The following is a 25092-nucleotide window of genomic DNA, read 5'->3' on the forward strand; positions in this document are numbered from 1 at the left end:
TTTTGGATTTCCAGCATCCGCAGTTTTTTGTTTTTATCTCTGTATTTAATTGACTGCCACTGCTCTTCAAGAAATGCCTACCTCCTTGAAGAAGTTCTGTTCCTCTCTGCGACAAGATTTCTGTATCTCTCTTTTGCCTTGTTCACCTTCATTGATTTCCATTTCTCTCCTGGTGTTTGACAAGGTGTTTACTAAAACCCGCTTTCACAGCCATATCTCCTTCCTCAGTGACTGTCTCCGTCTCCGAATTACCCCACGTGGATTTCAACTGAAATTCCATTCCTCATGTTTCGAACCCACCCAGGATTACAGGTATTTCCAGGACATACAACGTTTCTCGGATTGCTGTTCCCGTCGCATCCTGAGATCCACGTTCAGTGCCATGCGCCGCCATATGAACACACTTGACCTCTCCCTCCAGCAGCACCGCCATACCCTTTTTCAAAGCTGCGCGTGCCCCCAGTTTCATTTTATTCTTCGTCTCATCCGACGCCTCAACAAGAAACATTTTCTCTTTCTCTCAAGTGCTAAGGAACGCAAGCTCCAACAACTCATCGACACCAACACCCATCTAGGACCCTCCACCCCTGCCTGTCCCTCCGTCCCCACCCCATCTTCCAATCCCAGCCCCAGCCGTGTATTCACTATACCCCCTGACCTTCCCCTCTCCGATGCTGAACGTTCAGTGCTCAGCAAAGGACTTAGTTTCATACCCCTGTGACCTCACCTTAATGAATATCGGGCTCGGCACGATGCTGAACTCTTCTTCTGCCGTCTTTGTCTCCGGGCTCACTTCTTTGGGCAGGAGTCCTCTCCCCGTTCAATGGATTCTTTCACCTACCTCCAAAATTCTCGCTCCACCTGGACCCCTCCCTCTGGATTCTTATCTTCTCTTGATCTTTTCATTGAGAACTGTCGGTGCGACATTAGTCATCTCAATTTCTCTGCTCCTCTCACCCATTCTAATCTCTCTCTCTCTGAACTTACTGCACTCCATTCTCTCAGGTCCAACCCTGACATTGTCATCAAACCCACTGACAAGGGTGGTGCTGTTGTTGTCTGGCGCACTGACCTCTACCTCGCGGAGGCTGAGCGTCAACTCACAGACACTTCCTCCTACCTCTCCCTGGATCATGACCCCACCACTGAACATCAAGCCATTGTTTCCAGGACTGTCACTGACCTCATCTCCTCTGGGGATCTTCCTCCCACAGCTTCCAACCTGATAGTCGCCCAACCTCGGATGGCCCGCTTCTACCTCCTACCCAAAATCCACAAACAGAACTGTCCCGGTAGACCAATCAGGTCAGCTTGCTCCTGCCCCACAGAACTCATTTCTCGTTATCTTGACTCCCTTCTCTCTCCCCTTGTCCAGTCCCTCCCCACCTACATCCGTGATTCCTGTGACACCTTACGTCACATCAACAATTTCCAGTTCCCTGGCCCTAACCGCTTCCTCTTCACCATGGACATCCAATCCCTCTACACCTCCATTCCCCACCAGGATGGTCTGAGGGCCCTTAGCTTCTTCCTCGAACAGAGGCCCGAACAATCCCCATCCACCACTACTCTCCTCCATCTGGCTGAACTTGTTCTCACACTGAACAATTTCTCCTTCAACTCCTCTCACTTCCTCCAAATAAAAGGTGTGGCTATGGGTACCCACATGGGCCCCAGCTATGCCTGTCTCTTTATGGGGTATGTGGAACATTGCTTGTTCCAGTCCTACTCCGGCCCCCTTCCACAACTCTTTATCCAGTACATCGATGATTACTTTGGTGCTGCTTCATGCTCTCGTCGGGACTTGGAAAAATTTATTAATTTTGCTTCCAATCTCCACCCCTCCATCATTTTCACGTGGTCCATCTCTGACACTTCCCTTCCTTGACCTCTCTGTCTCAATCTCTGGTGATAGACTGTCCGCCAATATCCATTACAAGCCTACCGACTCCCACAGCTACCTCAACTACAGCTCCTCACACCCCGCTTCCTGTAAGGACTCCATCCCATTCTCTCAGTTCCTTCACCTCCGTTGTATCTGCTCCGATGATGCTACCTTCAAAAACAGTTTCTCTGACATGTCCTCCTTCTTCCTTAACCAAGGTTTTCCACCCACGGTCGTTGACAGGGCCCTCAACCGTGTCCGGCCCATCTCCCGCGCATCCGCCCTCATGCCTTCTCCTCCCTCCCAGAAACATGATAGGGTCCTCCTTGTCCTCACTTATCACCCCACCAGCCTCCGCATTCAAAGGATCATCCTCCGCCATTTCCGCCAACTCCAGCATAATGCCACCACCAAACACATCTTCCCTTCACCCCCCCGTCGGCATTCCGTAGGGATCGTTCCCTCCGGGACACCCTGGTCCACTCCTCCATCACCCCCTACTCCTCAACCCCCACCTATGGCACCACCCCATGCCCATGCAAAAGATGTAACACCTGCCCCTTCACCTCCTCTCTCCTCACCATCCAAGGGCGCAAACACTCCTTTCAAGTGAAGCAACATTTCACTTGCATTTCCCCCAAATTAGTCTACTGCATTCGTTGCTCCCAATGCGGTCTCCTCTACACTGGAGAGACCAAACGTAAACTGGGCGACCGCTTTGCAGAACACCTGCGGTCTGTCCGCAAGAATGACCCAAACCTCCCTGTCGCTTGCCATTTCAACACTCCACCCTGCTCTCTTGCCCACATGTCTGTCCTTGGCTTGCTGCATTGTTCCAGTGAAGCCCAACGCAAACTGGAGGAACAGCACCTCATCTTCCGACTAGGCACTTTACAGCCTTCCGGACTGAATATTGAATTCAACAACTTTAGGGCTTGAGCTCCCTCCTCCATCCCCACCCCCACCCCCACCCCCACCCCCACCCCCTTCCCCTTTCTGTTTCTTCCCCATTCCTTTTTTTTTCAATAAATTATATAGATTTTTCTTTTTCCCACCTATTTCCATTATTTCTAAATATTTTAAAATTTTTTATGCTCCCCCCACCCCCGCTAGAGCTATACCTTGAGTGCCCTACCATCCATTCTTAATTAGCACATTAATTTAGATAATATCACCAACTTCAACACCTCTTTGTTCTTTTGTTCTGTTGTCTGTGATGATCTGCTCCTATCACTGCTTGCTTGTCCACCCAACCCAACCCCACCTCACCTTAAACCAGCTGATATTTCACTCCTTTCCTATTTCTACTTAGTTCTGTCAAAGGGTCATGAGGACTCGAAACGTCAACTCTTTTCTTCTCCGCTGATGCTGCCAGACCTGCTGAATTTTTCCAGGTAATTCTGTTTTTGTTTTGGATTTCCAGCATCCGCAGTTTTTTATTTATATATAATGGAGAGCGAGGGGCGGGGTCAGATCGAACCAGCCAATGAAGGGAGAGGGGCGGGGCCGTGCCGGACAAGTCAATGGTGGGAGAGGGGCGGGGCCGTGCCGGACAAGCCAATGGTGGGCGAGGGGCGGGGCCCTGTCGAACCAGCCAATGGTGGGTGAGGGGCGGGCCTAGGGCGAGTAGGCCTCAGGCCTCGGCTTGATGGACTCGGAGCAGCCGGACAGCCTAGAGGGCTGGGTGGCTATCAAAGCCGATGCGTTCGCGGAGGCGGAGCGGAGCCGCCTGAGGTTCCTGGTCGCCTGGAATGAGGTGGAGGGAAAGTTCGCCGTCACCTGCCACAACCGCGGCCTGCGGCGTGGGAGCGCGGTACCTGAGGCCGGGGCTCCAGCCGAGGCCCAGTCCAGCTGGGCCGCGCTCTACCGCCCGGAGGAGCTCCGCTGGATCCACCGGCAGCTGGCGGCGAGCTGCTCGGCCCTGGAGCCCTGCTTCCCGGTGCTGCCCGAGCTCAGGCCTCCCGGCCTCTGGGGTCTCCTGTTCCCGGGCCGCCCCCTGGCCGAGGGCCCGGAGCCCGGAGCCGGACTCGACCCCGTCTGCCGGCAGCTCGAGAGATACCTGAGCGCCGCCGTCGAGCTGTGCGGCCGCCGCATCCTCCTGGAGTCGGTGTTTCCCGCGGCCGCCGACGGAGAGTATTTCGAGAATCTGACCGAGTTCCGGAGGAAAAGTCTGGAGCAGAGAGTGGTCTACGGCCGGGAGAGGCTGAGGGAGGTGAGGGGAGAGGGGCTGAGGGGGGGAGGGGGCTGGGGGAGGAGAGGGGAGAGGGTGAGGGGGGTTTAGAGGCGGAGGGAGGTGGGGGTTACAAAGATAGTGCAAAGGATGATGATAAAATTGTAAACAAAACATCCTGAGTTGATTCTTCCCTTCCTCACCTCCACCTTCACTTTCAGTTCATAGAGTTTACAGCACAGGAACAGGCCCATCGTGTCCGTGCCGGTCAACAAGCCCCTATCTATTCTAATCTCATTTTCCAGCACTTGGCCTGTAGCCCTGTATGCTAAGGCGTTTCAAATGTTCATCTAAATACTTCTTAAATGTCATGAGGGTTCCTGCCTCTAACATCCCTCAGGCAGTGAGTTCCAGATACCCTCTGGGTGAAAAAAAAAATTCTTCAAATCCCCTGTGAACCTCCTGCCCCTTGCCTCAAAACAATGCTCCCTGGTTATTGCCACCTCCACTAAAGGAAAAAGTTTCTTCCTAACAACCCTTTCTATGCCCCTCATAATTTTATATACCTCTATCAGGTTCCCCCAATCTTCTCTGCTCTAAGGAAAACAATCCTATTCTATCCAGTCTCTATAGAATAACTGAGAGCAAACCAGACTGGCAATTTCTGCCAACAAACATCATAACTTTTTAATACTTTAAGGCTATGTGCTGGGTGGAGTTTTACATTGTCAGCATGTGTCACCTGCCAATCCTTTTCTAGTACATACATACATATATATATCTGTAAATACAAATTAGGAGGAGGACTCAGCCAATCAGCCCCTTGAGCCTGTTCCGCCATCTGATAAGATTGTGGCTGATCTGATTGTGCCTCAACTCCACTTTGCTGTCCACCCCCTTTAACCTTGTCAATCAAAAATTTATCTAACTCTGCCTTTAAAATATTCAATGACCCAGCCCCTAGTATCGTGAAGCTATTAATGTATGTAATATTATTGGAAAATATTTTTCTTTTAAAATAAAGGTTTATTTTTGTGGGTGTGTCTTAATTGGATTAAAGCCAGCTAGTCTGGCTGCTTTGATGTGTACTAGTTTTGAAATGTAAGAGAGATAGTGTGCATTTGCATTTTTTGAAAGAGCATTCAAGAAGTGGGGTGAAAACTACCACCGAGCTAGCAGATACTAAGCAATATGTTTATATTACTAATAAAATTGGTTCTATGAAAGGGGTTTTATTGTTAGAAGGTGGAATTCAAAGAGGCTGGTGATACAAAGAGAATTTGCATTCAATGGGCAGTGGTAGGTATAACTTCAGTTTTGTGTGCGCAGGGCAGAGGCAATGTAAGATCAAAGCAGCTGTGAGCCTCAAACTGTTTCCACAGGAACCAAAGTGAAAAGAACCTCAATTTGAATTTGTAAGATGAAAATGCTTTGCCTGGTGTCTGGTTTAGTCTATGGGTTGCTGTTGCCTTAATGGAGATTAGTTTGGAAATTTGTTGTAAGTTATGATAGTATTAATTTGTAGCCATGTATAAATGTATTTTAAGCTGTGCAAGTTAATAAAATATTCCATTTAGTTCAATGTAAAACCTCAAACTGGTGGTCTCATTGCTGAATTTAGAGTTGCATCTCAAACATAACACATAAAATTATAGGTTATGATAGTTGTTTAAAGTTTCCCTCCAGGATTTTTTTAAATAACTGGGCTTTACCAACTGCTCTGATATAACACAAGTAATATTATTAATATAAAATAATATCTACTCATAGCACTAAACCCTTGTTAGAGAATCTGCTCTACACCTGGCTGTTAACCAATTGGTCCAAGAAACCAGACTCTTCCCATTGCTGCCCTATTGACCCTGACCTGAGCTTCTATTTTCACCAAAACTGCCTACGTCCATCTCCCTAACATCATCTGCTGCTGACACCCTCCTCCAAAACACTGTACAAATCTATACCCCCCATCCCCCAGCCAGGTGCTACTTACTCCCCAGCTGCACCAACCCCCCCCCCCCCCCCCCAATCTCCAACTAGGGTCTTCCTTATAGAGAATTTTTGAAGCCTTAGTATTTAAGGTACTCCGTGATGCCACTGCCCTTTGGGTTGTGTTAAGGAGCAGTGACTCTGGTCTACTAGTGATTCTCTCTGTTAACAAATGTACGTTTCTTGTCTCTTTCAGATCCTGCACCAGCACAGAGCTGCTAAAGATATGGTAACCTTGAAAACCATCTACCAAGAAGAAGATGAGGCCTACCAAGAACTGGTCACTGCAGCCACACAGTTCTACCAGTACTTACTCCAACCTTTCCGGGACATGAGAGAGTTTGCCTCTCTCTGTAAGCAAGAGGCCTTGGTAATTCAATCCATTCGGTTGTAGTTTCTTCTTCCTTACTGTATAATTTTTAAGATTAGGAATGTCTTTAATCAGTAGGAGCAATCAAACACAAATTAGGAGCAGGAGTAGACCACACGGCCCATTGAACCTCCTCTGCCCTTCAATACGATCATGGCTGATCTTGGGCTTCAACTCCATTATTCCTCCCTGCTCCCCATATCTCTTAATTCCCTGAGACCAAAAATCTGTCTACCCAGCCTTAGCTGTATTCAATGATGGAGCATTCACAACCCTCTGGGGTAGAGAATTTCAAAGATTCACAATCCTTTGAGTGAAGAAATTTTTCCTTATCTCAATCCTCATGATCAACCCCTTATCCTGAGACTGAGGCATGGGGGGTGGCAGTGGGTGGATTTGCTGGGTTGGGGGAAATGTGGGACTCGTTGCCCAGGGAGATGCAATTCCTCTTCAGAAATAGAAACATTGGGAGGAGAGGGAATCCCAAATTTTAATCCATTACAAAATTATTTTCTTAACCGATTGATCAAGATGAGTGCTGATTGTTTTGAGAAAAATTCACAGCTGATAATCTGATGCTAGAAACCTGTGCCTGAGGAGATTTCGCTCCACGCCACTGAGTTCTGCTCACACTCGCTTCAACAATACAATTGTACTTATCTTAGAGTCTCGACAGTTACAGCTAGATACATTCTGTGCACATTCTCACACTCACTGCCACTGTGTATTGAGATTGGTTTAGTCTGTGCTGTGGTACCTCCCTTTCTAGTGTTGATTGTCCATGTGAACTTTACTTTGTGTTTATATCACAGTAATGGCTGTAGCTCTCAGATTGTCCCTACCCACTACCACTCCTCCTCCTTCCCAGCACCACATCCAACAATCGTTATTTGAATTCAGATTCCCACTGACTCCATCCCATGACTTTATCTAAAAGGTGACTGGCTCTTTTGACATTGCAGAAATCTTTGGAGTTTGACGAATTGGGGCCAAGGAGAGTTCAAAGTTTGCAGAAAGACGTAGAGGAATGGAACAGGAGGATGCAGGAAGCGATTTACTCAATCCAGGACATAACGGCGGATTACTTTAAAGAGACTGTCAAAGCGCTGGCAGGTAAATCTGATCAGAGTCAAAATAGAGAAGCAACCTCTGATTTACAATATTAGATGATAAACACATTTGGTTCCATGTGACCATAGTGATTTTATAACAGTAAACATGGCTGGTGTACACTGGGAGGAGGGAGCCTGGTTCAGGTGAGCACTGGGTGGATGATGCAACAAGGACTTTGAGGGAGGGTTGTTCCATTTTCTGGACATCGGATCTTTTGCTGTGTACAGTTACTGGAGGGAAAGTGTATCGTGTGCTTTATACAAAATATTGGGCATAGATGGTAACCTGATGATTGTAGCATCGGCGGAGAAGAAAAGAGTTGACGTTTCGAGTCCTCATGACCCTTCAAAGGTCATGAGGACTCGAAACGTCAACTCTTTTCTTCTCCGCCGATGCTGCCAGACCTGCTGAGTTTTTCCAGGTAATTCTGTTTTTGTTTTGGATTTCCAGCATCCGCAGTTTTTTGTTTTTAACCTGATGATTGTTCTCAGTTATTTTAAAAATGTAACTTGTCATTATTGTGTTGTTTTATGAACTCTACTAGCACCGTTATTTGACCCCAACAAAGGCAACAAGCACATATTGTAGGTGCGTTAATGAGCTAACGTATATCCAGTAACCGATGTCCCAGACACAGAGTAGGAGGAACACTCGGACCTCACCATACACCTTTGCTTATGTGTCTGGTGTGGGGAGTGACTATGCTTTGTACAATGGCAGTAACATCCCTTAAAATCTGACACCGAGCAAGGGCCAAGTACTCGATGGGAGATTTATGAACGTGTTCACAATAAAACCCTGTTAGCTGATGTTTCTCACATACCCTGTAGCCATGCAGAAACAGATGGAGGAAGATCGAAATCGTTTTGGCAAAGCTGCCTGGGCCAGTGTAGCACCCAGACTGGAGAAACTGAAGTTCATGTTTGCAAAAGAAACCCTGCAACACACAAGGACAACAGAACTTTGCCTCAATCGCAGGAAAGCAGAGATTCAGCAAAAGGTAACACCTGCTGTTGCATTCATTTATTTGTCTCTGTAGGTGTGAAACAATTCCCATAAAACTCTTCCTTTAATTTTAGATGGAACACCTTGATACCAAGGAAGCGGTGGAGATGGTGGATGAGTTAGAAATCCAGTATTATGAAACACAACTGGAACTGTACAATATTCAGCTGGAAATGTTGAAGCATGAGGAGCTGCTCCTTTTCGCACAGTTGGACACCATTCGCCGACAGATCAGAGGTGAGCAGCTATCCGCTCGCTATCCCTGTTTGTGTTGGTTTATTCTGACTAACCCACTCTCCCATTAACAAATTTTTATTACTCGATGGGATGTGGGCTTCACTGGCACTGCCAGCATTTATTGCCCATCCCTAATTGCCCTTTATTGAAAGCTGTTAAGAATCAACCCCATTGTGGGTCTACATGTAGATCAGACCAGGTAAGGCTTCTATAACGGATGGGCTTTTATTACAATCAATGATAGTTTCTTGAGACTAGCTTTCAATTCCAAATTTATTATTAGATATTAAATTTGAACCAATGTATCCCAGGCATTAGCCTGGGCCTCTGGATTACTAGTCCCATGACATTACCACTGCACCACTATCTCCCCCTGAGATGACTGCCACTAATACTGAGAGGAGTAGGAATCGATGTGCCAAAATTTGCCAGCTGCATTAGGGCAGAAGTAGTGTTTGGCTTTGTATAATGTTGCAACATCTCTCAGCAATGTCTCATTCATCTGCTGAATTGTTCTGAAATACACTGACCACTGAGTCTGAAAACGAGCAGCTGTTATTTGCCCAGAATGCAGCCTGTTATTCTGCTCTGGTTTTGGTATTTGCAACGGGACGGTTGGCCCAGACATTGGGAACAATGTCAGTGGATTTTCATAGTCAGTGTTAACTACAGAATGGGTAGACAGATCCTCTGTTCAAAGTCTCATCCAAAGGATCATATCTTGGAGCACCAGCCTTCGTTCTCTTTCTGACCGCAGACAATGGTGTCAGTCATTCATTGCTCACTGATCTAACAGAGGCAGAATGAGATTGATGTTACACTGGTGTCTATATGTAATTTACTAACTAGATCTTATCCAACCTCCCTCATCACTCTGACCAACCTTTGACAATTCTGATTTTATCTTTTGGAAATTGACTGTGAACCCATTGGCTGGTTGATGCCTGTAAGCAGTGTTGTAACTCTGTAACGTAACTCCTTTCGAAGTTTAGCTCGATGCATTCCTACTGATATTGAACTAGCAAATCAGAGGTCAGTTCAGATCCTTCCATGGGAAAGTGAGGAATCATATTCAATAATCTGGAAATTTTTCAGCATATTGCATACTGCTCATAACCGTAGATTTATTTTTTATTTTTACAGTAAATATTTTGAACTAAATACATATTTGTCTAAAATAAAAACAAAGTGCTGACACTACTCAACAGGTCTGGGAGCAGGGGTAAAGGTTCACTGCCTAAGATTGGCTGTGTGAAGTGTACAATTTAGCAGAGAGTTCTGGGATGTTCTCTGCCACCATGAGGAATTGGGGAAGTTTTGTAGCTACTGAAAATATTTGTTTCTGTTATTTATCCATGTGTTCATTTCACTTTTCAATCAATTTGTCCGGTGATTGAAAAACCTGAAGGCAGGTTCGATGTATTGTCATTTCAGGACACCCTAAAGGTAGGGAGCGTGTTGTGGCGACACTGAGTAGAATCAGTAGCTGAAGCAATCTAAAGGAAGATTCCATGTTGTTATCCTGGGGATGCTACCAACCTATCTAAATATCAAACAGACTGGAGCACATAGGCAACCAGGGGTCATAACTGAGAATGAGAAACATAAACCCAGAAATAATGAACCAAAAGGCACAAAAATATAACAGTGGGTTTACAATGTACCCAGATTGAGATGGAAAGATAATCCCATCTAATTTTCATCCACCTAACAGAAACTTCACTATTCTTGATTCTAGAAAAAGAGGAGGAGGTGATTTATTATGACACCTATGAAGACCCTGAGCAGCTTCAGACCACTGATGAACTGGGGCAGATACATGACACTCGTTCAGTAGAAATTAAAAAGTTGTGGCGCAAGGCTCACCAGCTGGAGACTAAGCGAGGTCGAATTGGTGCACGCCGATCCTATTTGAGAAACAAGCGGGTAATTAGTGAAATCCACCTTAACTGTAGCGTGTTGTTTTGTTTAGATAATTAGATCCCCTCTACTTTCCACAGCTATGCAGCATCCAAAATTGTAATTTCACAAAGTTTAATAGCAAAGATTTTCTGTCACGTGACTTTTGTTCAGCCAGTCTACCTTGTCAGCGTGCAACTGGAATGTGACTTCACCCACTGTTTGACCTAGTTAATTGTGATTGTCTCTGGCGTGAGGAAACTGCCTTATTTTTGGTGGATCAGCTCGTTGTGGTTGCACTCTGACCAGTTCCAGCCAAGGACACACTGGAGCTTTCATCCCCACTTCATTGGGGTAAGAATGTTGCCCTCATCACCGGATTTGACTGGTACAAAGTCAGATATAGAACATCACTTACACCATGATTGCCTTTGGGCTCTAAATTGTAGACGTTTTTGCACAGAGCAGCCTCAATAGTTGCCAGTCTTCTATGGCCTAAGAACCAGTGACTAATCCATCCCCAAATCGATTGTTGATTACATTTTAGAACATAAGAATTGGGAACAGGAGTAGGCCATTCAGCCCATCGAGCCAGCTCTGTCATTCAATAAAATCATGGCTGATCTGATTGTAGCTTTAATTCCACTTTCCTGCCTGTTCCCCATTACTCTTGACTCCCTTATTAATCAAAAAATATCCAATTCAGCCTTGAATATATTCAATGACTCAGCCTCCACTGCTCTCTAGGGAAGAGAATTCCAAAGGTTAATGATCCCCTTGTAGAAGCAATTCTTCCTCATCTCTGTCTTAAATAGGAGACCCTTTTATTTTGAAATTGTGTCCCCTGGTTCTAGATTCTCCCACAAGAGGAAACATCCCCTCAGAATCTTGGATGTTTCAATAATCCTAATCTGCTAGTGTCTTACAGGGAAAGTGCCACATTTGAGGTTTCACGTTTGAGATATTGCAAGGAAACAATCCAGCTCCAATTAACATGTTTAAGGCTACAAATTGAGTAATCATCACTTATTTACAAAAGGTTTCTGTCTTCATTCGGCAGTGTGAAGTCCTTTGATAGATTGGTCATTATAGCTGTTGTTCTAGCTACTTTGCAGAGGCTCCCCTCCTGTATTTGCATTACTTTGATATTCTCTAATGCTGTGTAGGGACGATCTAGATGGAATGCTATGTCTACCTGGTGAGATCTCTGTTTTTAGATTGGGAAGGTATCCTCCAGGAAACAATGTTCTACCACCCATACAAGCAATATAGCTGTGTTCAGTTGTTAGTTTCAGGTTAGCTCCAGGTCAGAATTAACTAAGACAGTGGAGCAGATCATAGAGAACTGCAAAAAAAAGCACTTTGCGTATCTGCCCATGTGGAACTCTCAGCGACATTTTCATATAATCCTCTCCATGTAGTTTCTGCAAATTTATTAACCTCGATTCAACTTCTATGGTTCAGAATTAGAAAAATTAGGAAGGCTCCACATGAGATATTGTCTAGAAAGTTAAATTCTTGGATTTCATCCTCATGCACAGAACCTAACTGCATTTCCTGTTAATAGGATCAGTGTGAGGAATCTCAAAAAGCAAAGCAGCAGCAGGAACGAGGAAACCAGGAACGCGTCCGGCAACACCACAGTATCCAGATGGTGAGTGATCACAAAGCATTAGTATGTAAGGAATGGAGCGGGGAGATCTTTCATTCAGACTCACTCTATAAAGCTGTGTTTACACAGAAACGTGACCAGAAAAAGGAAGAAGACAAAAGGAGAAGGGAATGGGTCAACCAGGAGCGGCAGAAGACTTTACAGAGACTCCGTGCATTTAAGGAGGTAGAGATTGATCCCTGCTGTTCTGATTTCTCATTTTTAAACCTAGTTTTCCAATCTGGGAGATAGATGTTTTGGAATACTGTGCTGCACCATGCCAGCAAGACTTGCGCTTTCCAGGATCTGTTCCCCTAATATTGGGTTCTTGTCCTCAGTTGTGGTTTTGGTAGAGGAAATTCTGAGCGCAGGTTCGTTGCTCCCCTCCCCTACATTCCCCTCCCTCCCCTACCTTTGTTTCCCAAGGATCTTTGGTCACCTACTTCTCATTCCCGTGCTGTCCCTCAATGAGATCATCCGAAAACACAGCATTAGTTTCTGTGCGTACACCGGCTTCACCAACGCTACCCACTACCTCACTACCATTTCTGTCATGCCTCCACTCAAAATTGTCAGACTGCTTGTCTGGCATCCAGTGCTGGGTGAACAGAAATTTTCTCCAACCAAGTATTGGAAGAACAAAGCGTAGGCAGCAGAATAAAGGAGACTCTGTGTAGTCAGCGTGAGGAGCTAGGCACCAGATTAAGAAACAGAACATCAAAGGTAATAGGGACATAGAAACTATGAGCCTGCTCCGCCATTCATCATGATCATGGCTGATCATCCAACTCAACAGCCTGCTCCTGCTCCTTGAAAACATTCAATGTTTTGGCCTCAACTACTTTCTGTGATAGCGAATTCCACAGGTTCACCACTCTCTGGGTGAAGAAATTTCTCCTCATCTCAGTCCTAAATGGTTTATCCTATATCCTCAGACTGTGACTCCTGGTTCTGGACTCCCCCCACCATCGGGAACATCCTTCCTACATCTACCCCGTCTAGTCCTGTTAGAATTTTATAGGTTTCTATGAGATCCCCCCTCGGTCTTCTGAACTCCAGTGAATATAATTCTACCCGACTCAATCTCTCCTCATATGTCAGTCCCACCATCCCAGGAATCAGCCTGGTAAACCTTCGCTGCACTCCCTCTATAGCAAGAATATCCTTCCTCAGATAAGGAGACCAAAACTGCACACAATATTCCAGATATGGTCTCACCAAGCCCCTGTATAATTGCAGCAAGACATCCCTGTTCCTGCACTCTAATTCTCTCGCTATGAAGGCCAACATACCATTTGCCGCCTTTAACACCTGCTGCACCTGCATGCTTACCTTCAGCGACTGGTGTCCGAGGACACCCAGGTCTAGTTGTACATTCCCCCCCCTCTCAATTTAAAGCCATTCAGGTAATAGTCTCTGGATTATTACCTGAGCCTCATGCAAATTGCCATAGGTAAGTAAGATTAGAGAGGTGAAGGCATGGCTCAAAGACTGGTGTGGGAAAAGTGGATTCCAGTTTGTGGGACACTGGCACTAGTACTGGGGAAAGTGAAGGGCGTACTGTTGGGGCGGCCTACACCTGAACCATGCTGGGACGAGGGTTTTTGCGAAACACAACTAGGGAAGTAGAGAGGGCTTTAAACTAAACAAGGGGGGTGGGTGAGGGATCAAGCTTGGGTAGATGTGGCAAATCAAGGGGTAGATTCAAAGCAGGAGATAAAGTAGTATAGGAAATGAGGGTCATAGAATAGGAAGGGACAGAGAAGAATGCACCATAGGCAAGACTAGATATTACGAAGATAACAAAAAGACAAAACTAAAGGCTATGGTATGAACATAGCATTCATACCAAAGTAAATGAAACGACAGCACACCTTGAAGTAAATAAATATGATCTGATAGCCATTGCAGAGATGTGGCTGCAAGTTGACAAGGATTGGGTCCTGAATATTGAGAGGTATATGACATTCAAGAAGAATAAGAAGCTAGGTAAAGGTGGAAGGGTAGCACTGTTGGTCAAGGATGGCTATAATTGGAGATGACCTTGGTCCAGGGGATCAGGATGTAGAATTGGTTTGGATGGAGATGAGGAATAGTAGGGGACAGAAGTCATGACTGGGAGTAGTCTACAGGTCCCCAACAGTAACCACAATGTAGGACAAAATATACAAGAAGAAATATTGTGTGTTTATGATAAAGGGGCAGCAATAATCATGGGTGATTTTAATCTACATATAAACTGCAAAAAGCAGATTGGCAGTAGTAGGCTCGATGAGTTCATAGAATGCTTTTGAGAGAGTTTCTTAGAGTAGCAAGTTCTAGAAACAACCAGAGAGCAGGTTATATTAGACCTGGTATTGTGTAGCGTGACAGGATTAATCAATGACATCAGAGTGAAGGCACCCCTAGGTAGCAGCGACCACAATGTGATTGGATTTTACATCCTATTTGAAAGGGAAAAGAGTGAGTCTAAGATTACTCTTAGTCTTAAACTTAAACTTAAATAAGGGTAACTATGTGGGGATGAAAGCTGAGCTAGCTGAAGTGAACTGGGAAACTAGGCTAGAGGACAAATCAATAGAGAAGCAATGGCAGAAATTTAAGTGGATATTTCAGAATAATTATATTCCCACTGTAAAGAAAAATTCTAAAGGGAGGACCCACCGTCTGTAGTTAACTGAAGTTAAGGAAAACATCAAACTTAAGGAAAAAGCATTTAACGGCGCAAAGATGAGGGACAGGCCAGATAATTGGTCAGAATATAAAGAACGACAGAAAATGACTAATGGGTTAGTCAGGGGTAAGAAATTGGAGAATGAGAGGAAGCTAGCTAGAAATGTAAAATCTGATAGCAAGAGTTTCTACAGGTATTTAAAAAGGAAAAGAGTAAGTATAGCGAATATTGGTCCTCTAGAGAGTGACAATGGGGAGTTAGTAGATAATAAGGAAATGGCAGATGAAATTAACAAATATTTTGCTTCTGCTTTCACTATAAACGATACAAAAAACATTGCAGCAATAGCTATAAATCAGGAGGTGGAAGGGAGAGGGGAATTTGGTGAAATTACAATCTCTAGGGAAGCAGTACTGAATAAACCAATGGAGCTGTAGGCTGACAAATTTCCGGGCGCTGATGGACTTCATCCTAGGATCTTAAAAGAGATGGCTGATGAGGTAGTAGTTGCATTGGTGTTCATTTTCCAAAATTCCCTAAATTCTGGAAAGGTTCCATCAGACTGTAAAGCAGCAAATATAGTCCCTCTATACAAGAAGGGAGGGGGGCAGAAAACAGGAAATTATAGGCTAGTTAACTTGACATCTGTCGTGTGGAAGGTGTTAGAGCCAATCATTAAGATTATAGCTGGGCATTTAGAGAAACTTGAGGTAATCAGGAAGAGTCAGCATGGTTTTCTGAAAGGGAAATCATGTTTAATAAATTTATTGGAGTTCTTTGAAGGAGAAACATGCAGTGTGGATACAGGGGAGCCTGTAGATCTGGTGTACTTGGATTTCCAGAAGGCATTTGATAAGGTGCCACATCAAAGATTATTGCAGAAAATAAAAGCTCATTACGTAGAGGATAGAAGATTGGCTGGCAGAAAACATTATGCATAAATGTTTGTTTTCTTGATTGATGTGATGCGTGGAGTCCTGCAGGGGTCTCTGCTGGGGCCTCAACTTTTACAATTTATATCATTGACTTAGGTGAGGGGAGTAAAGGGATGATAGCTAAATTTGCAGATGACACAAAGCTAGATAGGACTGTTGTGAAGAGGACTTAAGGAGGTTGCAGACAGATGTAGATTGGTTGAGTGAGTGGGCAAAAATGTGGTAGATGGAATATAATGTGAGAAAATGTGAAGTTGTTCACTTTGGCAGGAGGAATAAAAAAGCAGAGTATTACTTAACTGGAGAACAGCTGCAGAGGGACCTAGGTGTTCTAGTCCATACATCACAAAGTTAATATGCAGGTACAGCAAGTAATTAAGAAGGCTAATGGAATGCTATCCTTTATCATGAGTGGAATTGAACATTAAAGTGAGGATGTTATGCTTCAAATATACAAGGCATTGGTAAGACCACATCTCGAATGCTGTGTGCAGTTTTGGCCTCCTTGTTTAAGGAAGGATATAAATGCATGGGACAGGGTTCAGAGATGTTTACTAGATTAATACCTGGAATGAGCGGGTTGTCTTATGAGGAAAGGTTACACAGACTGGGCTTGTTTCCACTGGAGTTTAGAAGAGTGAGGAGTGACTTGATTGCAATATATAAGATCCTGAACAGTATTGACAAGGTGGATGTAGAAAGAATGTTTCCTCTTGTGGGTGAGTCCAGAACTAGGAGGCATGGTTTTAAAATTAGGGGTCACCCTTTTAGGACAGAGATGATGAGAATTTTTTTCTCAAAGGGTTGTCGACTTTGGAACTCTCTGTCTCAGGAGGTGGTGGAGGCGGGGTCATCGAACATTTTGAAGGCAGAAGTAAATAGATCCTTGATAACCTTTGATTCCTGTGCCTATCGAAAGTGGATGGGAACGTGGAAATTGAAACACAAACAGATCAGCCATGATCTTATTGAATGGCGGAGCAGGGTCAAGGGGCTGAATAGCCTACTTCTGCTCCTATTTCATATATTCACACTTAAAGCCATTGTTCTCAGTCCCCAACACACATTCTATTGCCTAGCCACTGACTCCATCCCTCTGGCAACAGTCTGAGGTGAAGTAGATTGTTCGTAATCTTGGTGTTATATTTAACTGAGATGAGCATCAAACTACTTCAGTGCCATCGCTAAGACTGCCTATTTTCACCTCCATAGTATTGCCCAACTCTGTCCCTGCTTGAGTTGCTAAAGCCCTCATTCATGTCTTTGTCATCCCTAGTCTTGCTATTCCAATGCACTACTGGCTGCTCTCCTCCATTCTAACCTCAGTAAGCTTGAGTTAATTCCAATCTCTATTGCCTCAGTCTAAATTTGCAGCAATTCCTGTTTCCCCATGCTCGCTGACCCAGATTGGCTTCCGCTAAGCAGCATCTTGTTTTTAAAAATCCTCATCCTTGTTTTCAATTCCCTCGTGGCCTTGCCCCTCTCTTCCCTCCTCCAACCCCACTATCCTCAGATATCTCCGCTCCTCTAATTCTGGCCTCTTGAGCATCCCTGCTTTTAATCATGTCACCATTGGCAACCATGCCTTCAGCTGCCTAGGCCCTAAGCATTGGAATTCACCTCCACCTATACCTCTATCAGTCTTTTCTCCTTTTAAGATCTTTCTTAAAGTATGATGCCTGTTTATTTATCGTGTGTTGTGTGCCCCCTGCAGGGTTTGGGGTAATGATGATTCTCTGCTGGAATTATCCAGCTGGAGTTGTTCCCCTGACACTTGTCCCCTCACACCCACTGTGGATGGGAATCCAAGTCCTGGCACCCACAAGTCATTGTCACGCAGCCTCCATTATTGCAGACTCTTTCTGTTTTTTATATAAAAGTGTAAATGAAATATTTGGATTCATTATTTAGTTGCAGAATTTGTGATTTTAAAAAATTCTATTCCAGAAATCTTCAGCGCATTTTGTATTTCAACCTTGTTGCCAAGCTCTTGGGCTGCAGAAACAGTTCACATCTTTATCTCCAGCTCCCTCCGTATCTGAACAGCCAATGTCCCTCTTGGATCATTCTGCCAGAAAGAAGCAACCGCGAACCAGAACCTCAAAAGCAGCGAAGAACAGCCTTCCAGCTCCTGTTGATATCCCGGTGCAAATCTTCCTTCCGGCAGGTGCAGTGCCACCAGGACAAACGGAGACACACGGGATTTCTCTGGTGCCTCCTATGATACCCCCGCCACCCCCTCCCCCACTGCCCCCTCCCCCACCGCCGCTACCACCTACACCCAGTACTCTCCTGGGCCACAAGAGCACTTCAGTAAATGATAATGAGGTCCAACCTCTCATCTTCTCCGCAGAGAATTCAGCAAAGAAATCCCTGAAGGAAAATATAGGTAAAGAAATCGCAGCGTCGAATAATATACATCTAAAAACTCTTGTGGCTGTTTGTTTGGTGGAACAGTGATAAATGGTTTAACATCCTTGCTTTGGCTGTTGTTTTGGGGCTCAGGTGACACTAACTCTTAAGCAAAGTGCCGCACTGCTCTGAGTATATGTGAGCAACTAGTCAATGCAGTTGTATTATAACTGAGTCTATCTCCTCCCTCTCCATGCCCCCTCTCCCTGAATGTGTCCATGCAGGAACGATGGATGATGTGCTTGCTTCCTTGAAGCGCGGTGAAATCTTGCTTAAGAAAGTGGATCGGACAAAGCAGCAATATCTGGACAAGTCAGGCGACCTGCGTGAAAGCATGTTAGCATCAATTCGAAAAGGCATCCAATTGCGAAAAGTCACAGTGGGAGTTAACCTGCCTCTGAATACTGATCCAGTCAATGACTTGGAGCGTAGCATCAAAGCAGCAATGAAGCGGATGAAGAAAGTATCCCCGGACTCTGATGAAGAAGCTGATGATGGCACTCAGTCTGAAGAATGGGAGAGCTGACTGGACACTCCTGCCCCGCACTTGCTGTGCAATTTGAATCACTTGAAAAACAATTTGAATAATTTGTTTCTTTCCTGTCTGATGTTGTTGACAGAAAATCATGGAACAAAGCAGGATGAAGGGCTGAGTAGTTTAAACATCAAACTAGCTTCTCTGCCAAGTGACCTAACCAGTGGCCATGTGCATTTCACCAAAGAACTTCACTAAATTTTGAGTGTCAGACATTAATTTTGAATATTAGATGAAAGAATTTATTTATAACTTTGCAATCTCTGAATTCCCTGATTCACTAGAGTGAAAATAACCCATGTACCCCAATCTACTGGCAATTCAGTTATTGCACCAACAGATTCAATTGTGCATCAGTTTAATTTGAGTATCTTTGGTCTCCTGTAACTTGCCTTTTAATTGCTTATGAGGAACCAGCAAAGACCAGAAGACTCTTGTCTTGACCTGTCCCCCACCCCTCAGTCTCTTGTCTCCTAATTCTGTATACACTGCCTCATAGGACCATGGAACTTAGGAGCAGGAGTAGGCCATCAGCCCTTTGAGTCTGCTCTGCCCTTCCATTAGATCATGGCTGATCTGGTTGTGGTTGCAACTCCACTTTCTTGTTTGCCTCCCATAACCCTTGACTCCTTTGCCTATCAAAAATCTTTCTAACTCAGCCTGGAAGATAGCCAATGATCCTGATCTTATTGAAGGAAACAAAATCCTGAGGGGCCTTGACAGGGTAGACACTGGGAGGCTGTTTCCCCTCATGGGAGAGACTCAAACTAGGGGACACGGGTAACTCTCCCTTTTTAAGACCAAGCTGAGAAATTTTCTATTGATACCTTCTTTCTCTACGACACTTTCTGCTAACTTTCTTCTTATTCCCAGCTTCCTCCGTTTTAGTTTTGAGCCTTTATCATGGAACGTACTTAACAGTGCCCTTCAATTCAGGTGCCTTTTTACAAATCAAGCAACTTGAATCATATGATTCAATCATTTTATGTTGCCAGTAATAACTTGCATTTATACAAACTCTCTAATGTGGCATTCGGCAGGAGGAGGAAAATGAATTGCAAACCAAATCAGAGGAGCAAGGATGGGGAAACGATGCAAGAACTTGCATTCATAGCGCACCTTTCACAACCTCAGGATAGCCCAAAGCCCTCCATAGCTAATGCAGTGCAGTACTTTTATTTTGGACTGTACTTAGTGTGATGTAGGAAATGTTGCAACCAATTGCACAAAGCTAGCTCCCACAAATAACCATGAGAATGACCATTTCTATGTGATGGAGTCATAGAGGTCTACAGCACAGAAAAAGGCCCTTTGGCCCATCAAGTCTGCGCTGGTCAAACAAGTACCTAACTATTCTAATCCCATTTTCCAGCACTAGGCCCATAGCCTTGTATGCCATGGAATTACAAGTGCACATCCAAGTACTTCTTAAATGTTATGAGGGTTTCTGCCTCTACCACCCTTTCAGGCAGTGAATTCCAGATTCCCACCACCCTCTGGGTGAAAAAATTCTTCCTCACATCCCTTCTAAACCTCCTGCCCCTTACCTTAAATCTATGCCCCTGGTTATTGATCCCTCCACGAAGGGGAATGGTTCCTTCCTGTCTACCCTATCTATGCCTCTCATAATTTTATACACCTCAATCATGTCCCCCTTCAATCTCCTCTCCTGCAAGGAAATGTTGTTTGTGAGTTAAATATTGGCCCAAGGCACTGGGGGAACTCCCATGTTGCTCTGAGTAGTGTCCATGAATGTTTTGTGCCCCCTGAGAGGGCAGATGATTTAACATTTCATCGGAAAGAAGGCATTGCTAACAGTCCAGCACTCCCTCAGCTCTACAACCTGCCAGCTCAAGCAAGAATGCTACAAACCACAACAGAAATTAGAATTACTTTGGTGGGTGTCCATGAAGGGATTTAAAAACAGCAGATTGAGAATTTTAAATCTGGGTCATTGGGAGACCAGAAACCAATGTAGGTCGTCTATGTGAATGATTCAGAGCAGTATAGGTTAGAGAGGCAGTTTTGAATAAGCTGAGTGCCATGCCAACAAAACAAATTAACATGATTGAAAAAGAATAAACCCATCTACTCACTGTTGCCTGACTAATCATGAGTAACACTGCCTGCGATGCACTAGGATTGTTTAATAAGCACTGACTGGGGCTGTCTCAGTGATATAACTCCGTGGGAGTAAGATAATGAGAAATTTGGGACAGTCTCCCAAACTCTAGGTATTTAATTGTGATGTATTATCAGCATCTGCACTTAGTCAGCAACCTATCCTGAATACGTCGTTAAAGCAGTGATGCCCCTTCTCTGTGTTTTAGTGACTCTCTTCCAACACGAGGAGCACTCCAAAGAGACACTCTGAAAGCAGAGATAATCCTAAACAATCACTATGGCCTTTATTAAACTCTGAATTTTCAGTTTCATCAAAGATCCCTGAGATCCCGCTAGCTATAGCCCTGAAGCAGGTGGCTCGAGTTTGGCCCTAACCAGGGCTGCAGTTTGGGTTTCCCAAGCTTGAGAGGGGGCCACAAATGGCTCAGGCTCCTGCTCACTACCCAGTGACCTGGGATGAAAGCAGGATTGGCCTTGACTGTGATGCCCTCTGCAGTTGAATGCCTGGCTTTTACTGTTTAGGCTTGAGTATGGAACTTAATCCCAGTAGATGACAAGAGAACACTAAAGGAATATTCAATTAACATTTCATTAGACTTTTTAATGTATCCTGAATTATTCCATTTGGAATATGAGGCATAGGGTGCACTAGTGAATAAACCATTGAAATGTATTATTAATTAAGACATAGTTTACTGTTTCAAAAAGAGCTTCTGCAAATATAATTATAAATTGTATTTTTTTGCACAAATCTACAATAGAAATGTATGGCCGTCTATTTTTAATAAGAATATTCAGGTTATCAGTCTAAAGCACTTTAAAATGTAACTGCAGAACACTCTGAATGTGCTCTGTTTCAGAGGACTGTTGATATCGAAAAAGCTTAAAAATTCTAAAGTTTATCATATGTTTAATTCCTTTGTTTTTAAAGCTTCATTTGCTTGTGGTATAATGTTTCCTGTTAGGAAACTGCATGTAACTGGAGTTTCTGCTATTGCTCTGTCTCTGTAGAAATTGCTGATAATAAAATTTATTTTTAAATCTTTTCATATTTTTGACATTGTGATAATTGACTAGTTTAGGTCACCAAGGTTTCAGCAGTTCTGCCCTCATGTTTTTTCTTCCTCTTCCTCTATAACTCGACTGTTGAGCTGGAGACTTTTGTGAGATGTGCATTTGTCTCTGAAATTGTAGGGAGCAGGAAGCAATTTATATTTCTGGCGCTGTGCAGAGGGAGGAATAATTTTTTAAAGTTGTTGTAGCCCTGGTGAGACCCTATTATTGCAGCAGGTGAACTCTGTCAAGTAAATTACTAAGAATAAGATAATTGGCAAAGGAACCGGAGGGAGGTGGGAAGCTGTTTTTCAGCGTTTTGGAATGTGCTGCCTGATAGTATGGTGAAAGCAGATCTATTAGTAACTTTCAAAAAGGAATTGGACAAATACTTGAAGGGAGGAAGTTTTCAGGAATTGGGACTAATCGGTTAGCTCTTTGACACATGGCATGATTGGACAAATGGCTTTCTGTGGTGTAAGATCCTATGATAAGGAGCATAGGCACAGGAGGAGGCTATTCAGCCTCTCGAGCCTATTTCCCCCGATTCAATGGGATCAAAGCTGATCTGAATCTTAGTTCCATTACCCACCTTCATTCCAAAACCCTCTTCCCCAACAACGCCTGTGCCCCAGCTTCAAAACTTGGTGTTGGGAGAGAGCTCCAGGGTTTCACTGTGTGTGTAAAGCATTTTTGTCATCACCCTGAACGGCTTGGATCTAATTTTAATGTTTTTCCCCTTGTTCCTGGCCTCCAGCACCAGAGGAAATAGTTTCTCTCTACTTGTCTACACTATCAGCTTCACTCAAACTCCTCAATTAAAACCGCCCTTTATCTTGTAAAATTCAAGGGAATACTAGCCTAGCCTATGCAGCCTGTCCTCATAATTTAACTCATTTAACCCTGGTATCATTCTGATGAATCTACACAGCTCCGCCTCTAAGGTCAGTATATCCCTCCTGAGGTGCTTTGTCCAGACTAAACACAGTTACCTCCAGATGCAGACTAACCAGATCTCTGCATAACTACCGACCCTTTGTATTCCAGAGGTAAAGTTGTGAAAGTGTGTGTTTGTTTTGATGAGACACTGAAGTTCATGTGCTTTATTTCTTGAATCTTTATCCTGTGCCATCTGACTTCCTCTGACCAGTGTACAGTGCACTGATTATTAATATTACTTACTCCGATTAGCTGTACCTCACTGGTACTGGTAGGTGTTCAACCCTGTACCTGCCAATAAACACAGGAGCTGTGCTGGGACAGCAATGTTCATATCACATAGATCTTGTTTTAAAACATTAAGCTGTTCAAATCTCCTGTACTTATTCTGACTTGTATGTGGTGTGTGTTGTGTATGCAAATCATGCCTTTATTAGCCCCGCCCCTCCATGCCTTAGCCCCTCCCCTCCATGCCTTTATTAGCCCCTCCTCACTCTGGTCATTTAAAGGCAATTTTAATATTTTTTAAAACTTCCCCCTTCCCCTAAAATGTTTGCTTCTAAAGAACTAAAGTTAAAATATAACCCTTGAGCTGTAAGAGGTTATTAGAGACTTGTTTGGCTAAATCCTCAATGAGAAAATGCCTAGAATACAATTTCAACATGTTAGGCTGCAGCAGTTGATCTTCTATTGGCACCCCATTCACAAACATTCACTCCACCACTGACGCACAGTGGCAGCAGTGTGTGCCATCTACAAGACACACTGCAGGAACTCACCAAGGCTTCTTAGACAGCACCTTCCAAACCCATGACCATTACCATTACCACTAGAAGGACAAGGGCAGCAGGTAGATGGGAACACCACCACCTAGAAGTTCCCCTCCAAGCCACTCACCTTCCTGACTTGGAACTATATCACCGTTCTTTCAATTTGCTGGGTCAAAATCCTGGAACTCACTTCCTAACAGCACTGTGGGTGTACCTACACCACATGGACTGCAGCGATTCAAGAAGGCAGCTCACCACCACCTTCTCAAGGGCATTTAGGGATGGGCAATAAATGCTGGCCCACCCAGCGAAGTCCACATCCTGTAAACTGAATATTAAAAGAAAATATCGATAAATGTGGTTTGTGCTAGGTGTAACCACGATCCCTGTGGAATGCCGATGGGGGGGGTGAAGGGAAGATGTGTTTTGTGATGGCATCATGTTGGAGATGGCGGAAATGGCGGAGGATGATCCTTTGAATGCAGAGGCTGGTGGGGTGATAACTGAGGACAAGGGGGACCCTATCATGGTTTTGGGAGGGAGAGGAAGGTGTGAGGGCATTCCGCAGGGATCGTTCCCTCTGGGACACCCTGGTCCACTTCTCCATCACCCCCTACACCTCAACCCTCTCCCACGGCACCTTCCCATGCAACCGCAGAAGGTGCAACACCTGCCCCTTTACTTCCCCTCTCCTCACCATCCAAGGGCCCAAACACTCCTTTCAAGTAAAGCAGCATTTCACTTGCACTTCCCTCAATTTAGTCTACTGCATTTGTTGTTCCCAGTGCAGTTTCCTCTACATTGGAGAGACCAAACACAGACTGGGTGACCGCTTTGCAGAACACCTTCAGTCTGTCGACAAGCATGACCCAGACCTCCCTGTCGCTTGCCATTTCAACACCCCATCCTGCTCTCATGCCCACATGTCCATCCTTGGCCTGCTGCATTGTTTCAGTGAAGCTCAACGCACACTGGAGGAACAGCACCTCATCTTCCGACTAGGCACTTTACAGCCTTCCGGACTGAATATTGAGTTCAACAATTTTAGATTATGAACTCTTTCCTCCATCCCCACCCCCTTTCCAACCCCACTTTTTTCCCCAATAATTTATATAGATTTTTCTTTTCCCACCTATTTCCATTATTTTTAAATGTATTTCCATCCATTGTTTTATCTCTACCTTTTAGCCTATTCCGATCCCTTCCCCCCACCCCACCCCCACTAGGGCTATCTGTACCTTGCTCGTCCTGCTTTCTACCCTTAATTAGCACATTCCTTAGATAATATCACCACCTTCAACACCTCTTTGTCCTTTTGTCTGTGACATCTTTTG

The 25092-nt window shown here is 44.5% G+C and overlaps 1 protein-coding gene across 1 annotated transcript; it reads left to right on the forward strand.

The window, feature by feature from the left end:
* Positions 1-3501: 3501 nt before the first annotated feature.
* LOC121269915 (WASP homolog-associated protein with actin, membranes and microtubules) lies at positions 3502-22041 on the forward strand. Its single transcript, XM_041175041.1, has 10 exons — positions 3502-4097; positions 6238-6411; positions 7374-7524; positions 8355-8524; positions 8604-8766; positions 10505-10692; positions 12233-12319; positions 12407-12502; positions 17873-18314; positions 18562-22041. The coding sequence occupies exons 1-10, from the start codon at positions 3534-3536 to the stop codon at positions 18861-18863; spliced, it is 2337 nt and encodes a 778-aa protein (XP_041030975.1). The 5' UTR covers positions 3502-3533; the 3' UTR covers positions 18864-22041.
* The last annotated feature ends 3051 nt before the right edge of the window (positions 22042-25092 follow it).

This window comes from Carcharodon carcharias, chromosome 26, assembly GCF_017639515.1.
Source record: "Carcharodon carcharias isolate sCarCar2 chromosome 26, sCarCar2.pri, whole genome shotgun sequence".
Taxonomy (NCBI): Eukaryota; Metazoa; Chordata; class Chondrichthyes; order Lamniformes; family Lamnidae; genus Carcharodon; species Carcharodon carcharias.